The following is a 12229-nucleotide window of genomic DNA, read 5'->3' on the forward strand; positions in this document are numbered from 1 at the left end:
TACAAAAACATTATTTATATAATTTAATGCATCTACCTACTTTTGAAAAGTTATTAATAAGGATTAATCGACAATGTTACCTTTTATTATATTTTAAAGTGCTAATAATGCATATATCATAAAAGCTATAAACAAAGAATTATTTTAATTTTAAGCATCTGGTAAGTTTTTAAAAATAACACTATAAGAAGCCTGTTTTCATAATTATTTAAAATAACAGCATGCATTCTAAACTTTGGGTATTTGGCATTTAATAAAAATAGTTATCAAGTTTATTAGTATTTAATGAATGAGGTCTTATTTCATATTAAATCTCAGGTTTTAAAATTATCACTGGAAACATGAGTGTTTTCCAACGTCTTGCCTTCTTCCTCCTACCTGCTAATTACAAATAATCCTCAAGGCTCTATACATTCTCCCTTAGAGTTCACACACTCTCTTGGTTTTGTTTATAACATTTAAGCTGATGATTCTCCAATATTGATCTCTTAGCTGATAGTTCCATAATGCTATTGTGTACGTAGCAAGCGAAGGACAGAGAAAAATCAAGGGTGACTCTTAGGTTTTTGTCTTCAGCAACTAACAGTGAGATGGAGAACACCGAGAGAACTAGGTAGTGAATGGAATCATGACTAACTGTATCTGAGATGCTCATTAGACATTTAAGTGGACCTGTCATGTAGGCGGTTGAGCGTAAGAGTCTGAGTGGTAAATAGAATTTGGTATGTTTTCTACTTTACTTTCAGCATTTGCTTTTTACTATCAATTCCCAGAATATTCAAATAGTGATATACAAACACTATTAATATTTGGAGCAGCTGTTAAAATTTGTGATTTTGTTTTTAACCAATGAGAATGCTTACGATCCCTAAGGCCTACGCGCTGGACCTCACCCCTGCTTGCCTTCTCAGAAGCTTCACATTCTTAACTACCTTCTCCTCTCCTATACATTTATCCTTCCCTTCTCAACTGAATCCTTCCTATGTGGCTTTTAAACATGCTCAAACTTATCCTGTTAAAAAAATGAAACAAAACCTTCACTCAACTCATGATTCTCCAATTTCTCCTCACCCCTACCCTTATTAACTCTTCACAAACTTCTTTCAAGAGCAAGCCTCTACTCTCTCTCTCTCTCATCCCTTTTACTCCCCAAGCCACTCCAGTGTGGCCTGGAGCCACACCATGTCTCCAAAACAGGATTTGCTCAAGTCACCAACGACTTACATGTGCTGCTAATTCAAACACTTCTCATCTTGTTTGACCTCGCAGCAGCATTTGCTATTCCTGTTCTCTCCTCTTTGAAACACTGCCGTGCCTATGCCCATCAGCTACTAAATGACTCTCAAATGCATTTATGCAATGGCTTATAGAGCATTTTCTTTTGGATATCTCAAAGCCACTATGTCCAAAATTGAAATAATCATCTTCCTAACAAATCTGATCTTACAGGGTCATATCTCACTGAATGGCACCACTATGCCAGTATGCAAACCAGAGACGCAGAAGTCATCCTTGATACCTCCTTCTCCCTCCCTTCCTGTATCCAATTCATTACTGAAGCCTACAGATTTTGCATCTCAAATGTTTCTGGAATCTACCCATTTCTCTCCATCTTCATCATAACTATGCTGATTCAAATGTTTTCATCTCTTGTTTGGAACATAATAGCTTTATTCTTTGGCTTATTAGGAACAAACTTTTCAAAATGCAACCCCTCCGCTCCCCCTTGCGATTGCTCTTGAGATAAAGGGGAAATTTACTATGGCCTAGAAGAGGCTACTTGATTGAGTCCCTTTTTATCTCTCCAGCTTCATCTAATATCACATTCTCCAGGGTTCCTCATCTTACCCACCAGACCATAAGGTTTAAAAAGACCAAACTTATGATCATCATTGTATCTTCAGTGTTTAAGACCATTCCTTGGATATAATGGATGCTCAAATAATAATAATTTGAATGAATGTACAAATGAATCAATCTATGCATAACAAAAAAGATGTCAGTAAAATATCAAAATGTTGATAGGGAATATTTCTGGGTAATAAGATTATTTTGATTTATATTTTTTATACCTATCTTTATAGCATCCTTTCTAAAGCTAAAGGATAAAATTATTTCTTAAGTAGTGGTGCTAGGTTCCACTCTACTACTACCATTAATCTTTTAGAAAAACACTGCTTAAGTGCTCGATAATGAGTTAATATTTTAAGGACTCTGGTGAGGTAACTGTCCTAGTAACATTACTGTGTTTGGCCACAAGATGTCAGTACAGTAAGAAATAATTTTCCCAGTAACCAAAGCTCATTATTTCTTTCTGAATTCATGATGATTAAACAGCAATAAATCTGTAACCATATTTCAGAAATGATACCAAATCAATTTCATTTAAAAGCTTCTCTCCTTCTTTTCGTAAGCTACATATTAACATTGTAAAATAATATAAACAATACAGAAAAATACAGATATATAGAATAAAAAGTATGTCTTAATCCCCTTCCCCCAAATCCTAATGCTATACTGAAAATAAACCACTGTTAACAATTTTGTGTGTATCCCTCTATAGACCTTTTTCTATGCATCTATTTTTCATACAAAGAATTTTTAAAAAATATAAATTGCATCATACGATACATTATGTTTGTTACTTGCTTTCTCCACTTAATGTTTTGGAGAGCTTTCTGTATCAGTAAAAATACCTCTACCCCCTTCCTTTAAACAGTTTGACTACATTACAAAGCGTTTTAATTATGCCTCTATTAAGATGGATTGTTTCCAACTTTTCACCACCACAAACAATCCTTATACATGCCTTCTGTGCATTTTAAATTTGGTTCATGTCAGACTGCCCTCTAAAATGGCCATACCAGTATATACTTCTACCAAGAGGGGAAGACAGTGCTCATTCCCTACACTTCCATAAACACTTGGTTTTTTTTTTTTTTTTTTTTTTGACAGAGTCTCATTCTGTTGCCCGGGCTAGAGTGAGTGCCATGGTGTCAGCCCAGCTCACAGCAACCTCAGACTCCTGGGCTCAAGCAATCCTACTGCCTCAGCCTCCCAAGTAGCTGGGACTACAGGCTTGCGCCACCTTGCCCAGCTAATTTTTTTCTATATATTTTTAGCTGTCCAATTAATTTCTTTCTATTTTTGGTAGAGACGGGGTCTCGCTCTTGCTCAGGCTGGTCTTGAACTCCTGAGCTCCAACAATCCGCCCGCCTCGGCCTCCTAGGATTACAGGCGTGAGCCACCACGCCTGGCCTCATAAACACTTGTTTTTGAAGTTAAAGTGAAAACGAGGTGCCCAGCATCATGGACCAAGCCTCCTCTTGTAGGCTAGGGTCTTAAGATATTCAACTGAAGTCAAAGCTGTGGTTCTAATAATTTAGTAAAGAATACAGAAAGTGACCAAAGCCTTTTCTCCAATTATCTCTTCTAAATATACAAGATTTAAGAAAATATCTTTATATCTGGATCATGCCCAAAGTTGATCTAAACATCAGGACTGTGTATTATTTTATTGGAAGTCTAAGGTATACCAATTTACACAAATGTAATCTTATGTCTCAATGCATTTAATGCGATGATTCTTTTTCCCTTGAGATTACAGAAGTATTTAAAATTTTTAACAGGCAAATGTCAGAAAAGGCATGAACAAGATATATATGGAAATAATATTTCCTAATTACCATTCTGATAAGAATGGCAAGGTATAGGCAAGGCACAGTGACTCACTCCTGCAATCTTAGCACTTTGGCAGGCTGAGACGGGAGGATCCCTTGAGCCCAGGAGTTCAAGACCAACCTGAGCAACATAGTGAGACCCTATTTAAAAAAAAAAAAAAAAAAGCATAGCAAAGTGTAAACCTTCAAAATTAATCAAGATTTTAATATGTCAGATAAGGGACTGGATACTATACTGGGTCAGTAGGAGTAGTGGTTTCTTTTGGAAATGCCTTTACCATCAGCTTTATCTTCTGCCTTGCTGTTTCATTTACCACTTCATCTCCAATGTTGAAAAGTGTCTGGAGATAACTCAATATTTGATGATGAATGAATAAACAAACAAATCCCTCAGCCTTAGCACAGTGCCTGGTGTATAATAGGTTCTCACTTAAGTATATGTCAAACATTAACATGGATCCTGAAATGTTATAAAAGTTATAATCTCCAGCTTTTGCCATTTTACATTTCCCTGACAAACTTGTTTAATGCTGCTTTTCTTTTCATTTTAATAACTTTTACACACTTGCATTCTGTAGTTTCTTCAGACAGTGTCTTAAATAGGGCTTTCCTCTAATGAGACACATGTGATACTTGGTGGTTATCCACAGAGTAGCTGCAAACAAATCCTACCATTCTTTAAAAGCAACAGAGGTACCCAGTTCATTTTCATAATCTACTTTGAAATAGTTTACCAAAACATAGATTGTGTCCATGGGGCTTCCTGTTCTTGTAACATACATGCGACTCCCACCATATATTTAACAAAAACAAATCTTGAACTTCAAATAAATTACTATTTTAAACACTTTTCTCTTTGGAAATTAAAGGAAAAAGTCCCCGAAGATTTTAATATCCATAATTATGCTACAGTTATACTGTAGTTCAAGCTTTTATAAAAACTGTCCATATGACTCAATCACAAAAACATTTCTGATTTCTGAATTCATTTTATATTAATGACTCACATAAAATACAACACTAATGTTACTAAAATAGTCTCTGAAGGATAAGAAATAATCCTTGAAGTATTAAAAATATAGTATTGCTAACAACTCAATTTTCAAAATTAGGACAATTTTGAAATTTCATCAATGTGAAATTTTAGTTATTATCTTAAAAAAATCTGAAAGCAAACACTGATGAACTTTCAAAGGATCAATAAAGGTGACAAATCTCAAATAGTCTGATAACTAAAGAACAATTATATATGAGCTAGTGAGAATAAATTTCAATTTCATGCTCAATGACTCATTACACACATAAAAATATGCAAGAGTACCAAATCATCTCATACAACTATATAAAATACATATTTATGCATATGGTAGTAAATAGTATACAACCTTACTTTTCAATTAATTTTTAATTTATGGACCAGAAACATTTAATGGCTTATCCTCTATTTTGCCAACATTAAGACAACAGACCAATTTTGTATGTGACTTTAAGTTTGGCTTTGCATTACAAAAGAAACCTACAGCTAATGGTGCATTAAAAAAACATAAAATAAGCAGAAAAATCAAACAAAAACTATTTTTTCAAAGGCTCTTTTGACTGATACAGTTAATCTGTAAGCTTAAAGTGGCTAAGTCACTTACATAGCTTGTTCTATGTTTGTTTGTTTTTTTCCTTTAACAAACTTTAACGAAGTAAAGGGAGAAAAAATAATTTAATTTACCTTTATGGACGAAGCTGCATAGAGCATGTCTTCCAGGGTGAAATGGCAACACTGGTTCAAGTATTCTTGGCAAAATTCTTGAATCAGCTGCAGATTATACAGGCTATCAGCCAAAGACATAGTTTCTTTCAAACAAATATCTTCAAATAGGAAAAGAGTAAGGTGATGACTTTGGGTTAACTTGATAAAAACATTTCATATCCATTTTGTAATTGGTCATTTAGTACAAATACACGATTATGTGGAACTTGTTTAACAGACATACATTTTCAGATATAGTGGTCATTACACAGAAAGACTAAGAAACCAAGCACTACTTTTCTCATAACGTCCTCAGAATTATACACAAATATTCTTTTTTTAAAAAGCTGTCATTACTTGTTGAATATTATTGTCTTAAATATTTGTTACTATCTATCTGTAGTTCAGAACTATGACACTGGAACACTTACCCTCCAATCTGACAACACCAGGGCAGTAAAAGTGAATGAGGGCAGCTAACGCGCAGCCGTCGGTGCCGTCCTTCAGCAGGTTCTCTACCAGTGGGATGCAAGGCAATTGCTTAAGCAGTGTTTGCTCTTTCCTATAACGAGCCTACGATATAAAAAAAGATATGAAAATAAGTAAGTACTAAGCAACACACAGGAAAAAAATTAGTGTTGTAGATTCTAATGTATTAGTAATAAAATAATTCAAGAGAAATGAGAACTACTCACCAATAGCCTTCTTTCTTAAATAATGGTAGGCATTACCAAAATTAAATATACAGCAACAACACTATAGCTTTGCAGCTAAATAGTTAATATAACATATTGCTAATTTACATGAAATGATGTTTAACTTCAATACTTAAATACAAAAGCATCACAAAGCAGATGTGTAATACTTTGTATCCAAACCGATACTATACTTTATATCAGTTCTGCTCTTTTGATAAAATTCATTTTCTTTAACGCTAGACTTAATTTATACTCAAAGTTCTTAAACAGATAGACTGAAAGTTATATGGGAAGAGCAAGAGTACTATTTGAGCAGAAAGAATTACAAGAATTATCAAAATCAGGGGGCATGTAGAAGAACATACTATTAAAGGAAATTTGGAGATAAAAAAACATCACTTTGAGGAACTACAATAATATCACCAAAGACATTCTGGCTTCTCATTCGAATGTTGAAACAACATAAATAGTGTTAACAACTTTGAAGAAAACCCTCCTAATTCAGGTTTCATTAACCAATAATAGAGCCAAGTATAAGGGTTCCTGCTCCTCCTCAGAAAACCACAAGAAACTTTCGTTTTCTAAAGATTGCTTGGTGTGGCTGGACAAATTTCCAAGACAGTTCTCTAAAAATAAGCCATGCTGTAAAGGTGGCTAAAAGAACAAGCTGCTGGGTCAGATGACCTGGGTTCAGATCCTGGTTCTGCCACTCATTAGCTTTGTGATCTTGGACAAGTTACTTAAACTCTCATTTCTCATTTTCCCCATCTATAAAATGGGGATTCTAATAGTACGTACTTCATAGAACCACCAGAGGATTACAGATGATGACGGACACAGAGTGCTATGCGCACTGCCAGGCACAAAACAGGCAATCAAGAAAGGTTAGCTGTTACTAGCGTCTAGCTCTCCTAAAGCCAAGAAAAATAATGCTCAAGATTTAGTGAGAGTACATACTAAAGTATTTTATTAGCAAAATGTATGATAACATAGGTTACTGATATTTAAATATTTTTTAAAAAGGTAATCAAAACTATTTTTTTCTAATTCCATCTAAACTGGCCATTCTCTATATTTTATAATTAAAATACAATTATGAGATAAAATACTTTTGTGAGAATAAAAATAGAAAAATAAAAACTTAAAGAAAAATTTAATAGTTGGTGGTAAAATTAGATTTCTTTTAAATAATATCCATCAACAAAGCATATACATTAATGAATAAAAAGATATTTATTCCTGCTTCTCTTTCACTGGCTGCCCAAGGATAAGATTCATGGAACATGTTTTCCTCTTGAAGATTTTTGGAGGAGCTTGTTCTTATTCATCAGTGCAGGCTAGAATCTGTATTTGATGGTCTGTTCTAACTCAGAGGGTAACTATATTCAGGAAAAAAAATCACATGCAATATATAGATTCTTTAATTCTTTAATTAATTTATTCTTTAATAGATTCTTTTTACATAAGCCTTAGAAAACTTCCTCACTGCTGCCAGGGGATAGTTGAAAAATCAACCATGGGGAAGGGAGGGGATGAGAGAAAGAACAAAGAAATCACCAGCATCATCTTCTAGCGTTAGCACCTTTCTCACATTTGGTAAGTACTGTTCCAGAGCCTTACATTCATCTCTTTGGTCATTTAGAATCAAAATAGGCTGCCTCTTGGACATCCTCTAAATTGGGCTAGACTCAGTCCCAAACTTCCCAGATCTTCCCTGGGACTGGTTTATTTTCAGTCTACAATCTGAATTGGACTTAGCCAAGGTCATGGAACAAAGAACTGAATGTGTGATCTGTTGTATTCCCCCCTGCCAAGCAGCACTTCTGGACGAGGTGTACACACATGCACACGCACACACACAGCTTTACAGAGCAGCGTTAGCAAGAGATGTCCACAGTTTAGATTAGACAATCAGAGAATTATGAATGGCATGCCAAAACATTTTCCTGAAGATTATATCCTACAAGATATACCGGGTAAACTGACTTTAAATCTTGAGGTATGTGCAACTCTCAGAAAGTTCATCTGTAGTTCATGAACTACAGTTCATGAAAGCCTTTTTATACTTGAACATGCTATATGCTTTATAAACTCACTGCATGAAAACATTCCCTGTTCTTTCTACAAACTTCAACACTTGGCATGTAAAAGGAGTACCTATTTTCCGTATTTTCAACATTATGGTGTATTTCTGAATTGTATTTTTATTCCTGAGGGTGTAAAACAGTTTCTTAAGTGGTTTAACGACCACCACCCCACCCTGATTTAATCCTGAGAGATCAACCCTTCAAGTCAATTCAGAATTTGATATAGATTAGGTCCAATATTGGTGAGGACACAGAGAAGCTTTTGCTTTTTTAATCACACAAAAAGTTAAACGTCCCCTATAATTCAAGCTAAAAAGGAAATGATTCTGTCAAAAGATGATTTTAAAATAGTTAATTTACACATGCAATTCAAACTTACTTTTGCTAAAATTATTAAAATCAGTGAGAACCTACATCCATAGGATTGTTTTGTTTAACCTATTTACTGATGATCTGTCAGTATTGATAAGACTAGCAAAAGGATGTTTACCCTTTAAATCACTTTTAAAACTTCTAATCCAGACTTTGGCTAGATCTGTTATCTTTCCATTTGACATTATGACCAAATACCTTAAAATCTAATCTCTATTCAGTGACTAACAGAATTATATGAAATGACTATACCAGCAAGACACACACGATACCATTCTACATATTACAGTTCTGGAGAGCAAATTGAAGTAGCTGGGCAAACTTACTGGAACCAGTTTCCAAAACCATTTGGAAGGAGACTTCAGAGGAAGCAGCAGAAAAAAAGGGGAAAGCAAAAGGTAAAGGGAAAATTCATCAGAATTATCTTCAATTAACAAATTATAGTAAAGCTTCTGATAGTGGAGTTCCAAGTTTATAGCTCTCATAACATTTATTTTCAGTTAATTAATACTTCAGTTAAAAATATGTAAGTTCCTAATGATAAAGACCACCACCTTCTCCTCCCCTCTCTCCTCTCCCCATACAGAAATTCACTTTAGGATACCTAGCGTGTGCAATACACTTTGGCAGCGAAGAATTTACTTCTGAGTTCTGGAATCACATATCAGATTAAAAAATAAATGCATATCATAAAAGGGAAGTAAAAAAGATTCTAGGGCTAGATTTGCAATCATAATTCTTAGACATTAGTAGAACAAATCTGGTAAGGCAATATTTTTCCCAAAAAAAGGGAAGAAAGGTCATTTCAATAAAAATAAGTATAAAGCAAATAACAATGTAGTACAATTTACTAAGATCATTTCTTTCAACTATATAAAAAGTTTCTTTTAATTAAGGGGGAAAAAAACTAGTTGGCAATTCTTACCAATTAAATTTTTGTTAAGTCTCTAAAGTAACTACTTATATACAGAGAATATAAATATTATTAATTTTGCTATTTAGGAGTTCCCCCCAAATCTAATTTTTCTCTTTAAAAAATGAATATAATAAACTCGTAATTTCAGATAATATGAACTAATAATTTGTGATTATTTATCTTTGTATATCCTGGAAAAAGTTCTGGCAGCTCTGAATAAATATTTGTTGAAGTGAACCAAACTAAATGGAATATGCATTAAAATTCATATTCAATTTTTATGTAGAAAGTTTTTCCTACATAAATTCACATGAAAAATAAGATTACTTCGCAAAATACTATCAAATAAGGTATTTTCAAGAAGTTTAAAAATAAGAAAAACATCATCTCAAGAATCAGATTACTACCAGCTTCCTACATATAAATAACATTTCCAATAAATTTTTCTTATAGCATCAGGAAGATTAACCCCAATAATCTTGCTGCATGTAATAATATTTTAATCTCCCATTTAGCTGGAAATTTTTGGCAGCTGCAGTTACAATAGCCATAAAAAGTACAAGAGCAGGAAACCACTGAAAATGTGTCAGTGTTCCCAATTTATAACAGAAATTTTAAAAATAGAGGAGTTTTTTGGGTTTGTTTTCTAAATTAGAAGAATCCATTGCATAGAAATTGGTTATAAGATGCAATTATCGTGGACTATTCATAACAGCAGGTGTGCGAAGGAGTCTCTAATGGCTCAAGTTATTCCATATTTCTAGTTGTAATTTAAAGTACTGTATTGACATTAAATTACCTGTACTGTGGTTACATAAGTGAATAGCCCTGTTCTTAGGAAATATACATTCAAATATTAAGGGGTAAAAGGGCATGATACATGCGATCTTCTTACACACGTTTTAGAAAAATTTATGTGTTTGTGTCTGTGTGTAGAGACAGGGGGAGAGAGAATGATAACGCAAATTTGGCCAACTGTTAAAAAAATTGATGAATTTGGGTAAAGAGCTTATGAGAACTCTTTTTAGTATTCTTGTAACTTTTTGTAAGTCTGAAATTATTTCAAAATAAATGTTCTTAAGAAGTGATATTAAGTCTACCAATCCAAGTCTTGGTAAGGTCTTGTGTCCAAATGCACAACACTGTTGATCTATAAAACTGTTGGAGAAATCTAATTGTCATAGTACCCTTAGGCAAATATTAAAACCGTGGTACCCTCTCTGAATTCAAAAGATGTTTAAAATGCCAAGTTCCTCACTTAAGTATATAAATGAGTTAATAATAGAACAGGGACATATTCTAGATTGGGGTGGTGTGTTTCCTGCAAGGGCAAGTAAATTATTATGAAAGAGAAAAGGTATGTTGACAATACACACACAAAAAAAGAAATGAATTAGCATCAATCAAAGAAGCCCATACTAGGACAGATTTGTAATTACAGAACAGAATCTTAGGTGTAGGATTCTAAACAAAATTTAATTTAGGCAGGCCAAATCTTCACAATTTTTTGACTGAAATAATGATATGAAATAGGAAATCAAGGTAAATCTAAGAGTCAAACAAAATGATGCACTGTATTTGAACATTAAATGTTTGTTTTAAATATTTATACATGCATTAAATAGATAATCAAGTATAAAGCTATAGGTTACAAATCAATGTTTTCCAAAGTATGCTCCAAAGAACACTAATTCTATGGGATATTAGTAGATGTCATTCATAAAAGAGTTCAAAGATCAAAAATATTTGGAAAATAGCTAGAGAGGCTCTTTGGGCCCTTAATGTACTAAAATGGATGGTAACATTCTTAAAGGGGCATAGACTAGGCAGCATTTCCCAAATATATTTTACTTCTGAGACCATTTCTCAAAAAGTACCCTGAAGTACTATTTGAAGAAACAGAGTTTGGGGGAAAAAAGTGGGTTATAGTTTTTAATTGCTAAGGAACTTTGGTCAAAAGAGAAATTCGTATGGGCTGAAGTAATCCGGCAAAGACCTATAAGCTTTCACCTACTCTCTCCCAGGGGGGAAGTGTAGTCTACATTGAGACTATACCTTCGGGTGAAAAGCAATTAGAGCTCAGTGAATGTCTTTTCTCCTAGGGTAATTCCTTCATCTAATTCCCACACCCCTATAAAATACATCACAAATATTTCTTTTCAAAAAGTGGCAAAGGCCACATTGAGTAGACATGTGTCTTTGTAGGAACACTAAAGTTCACTCTGTATATAGTTAATATTGGAATGCAAACCCACGAATTCATAGCTCTTTCAAAAATGATCCTGCCAAACTGGTCTACTGAGTAATTCCCAAGCGTGCCTTTTACTTGCAACTTAGTGTCTCTGTTCCTATTGTTCCCGATGACCTAGTGCCCTCCTTTCCAAATATCATGAAGCCTACTAAGGCCCTGTTAAAGTCCCACATCCTCTAGAAAGCACTCCTAGATATTTCACTCACACAGTTATCATAAATCTACTAGCAATATACATGTAGAAAAGTCATGACAGCCAACTACTTACTATTTTTACCAACCTTTTGTTTTTGAGTCCCTTATGTTTACTAACGTATTGAGAAGGGAAAAACTAAGAATTTTTTAATCATATAATTTAAGAACCATTCAATCCAAAATGTTTTAATTTTTACAGATTAAAAAAAATGAGGCCCAGAGAGGTCAAGTGCCTTTGTAAAGGTCATGAAGCTATTTAGTGGCAGAACTAGTCTGACTTTAAGTGCAG

At 33.8% G+C, this 12229-nt stretch overlaps 1 protein-coding gene across 1 annotated transcript in view; it reads right to left on the minus strand.

Moving 5' to 3' along the window:
* The window catches only part of CAMSAP2 (calmodulin regulated spectrin-associated protein family, member 2), an 87932-nt gene that overhangs the window by 18005 nt on the left and 57698 nt on the right, over positions 1-12229 (minus strand). The window contains exons 5-7 of the mRNA XM_012650449.1: positions 5853-5994; positions 5401-5540; positions 3687-3690 (exon numbers count right to left, since the gene is read on the minus strand). Coding sequence (XP_012505903.1) covers positions 3687-3690; positions 5401-5540; positions 5853-5994 — 286 coding nt within the window. The remainder of the gene's footprint in view (positions 1-3686; positions 3691-5400; positions 5541-5852; positions 5995-12229) is intronic.

Source organism: Propithecus coquereli, unplaced genomic scaffold (genome assembly GCF_000956105.1).
Source record: "Propithecus coquereli isolate 6110/MARCELLA unplaced genomic scaffold, Pcoq_1.0 Scaffold328, whole genome shotgun sequence".
Classification (NCBI taxonomy): domain Eukaryota; kingdom Metazoa; phylum Chordata; class Mammalia; order Primates; family Indriidae; genus Propithecus; species Propithecus coquereli.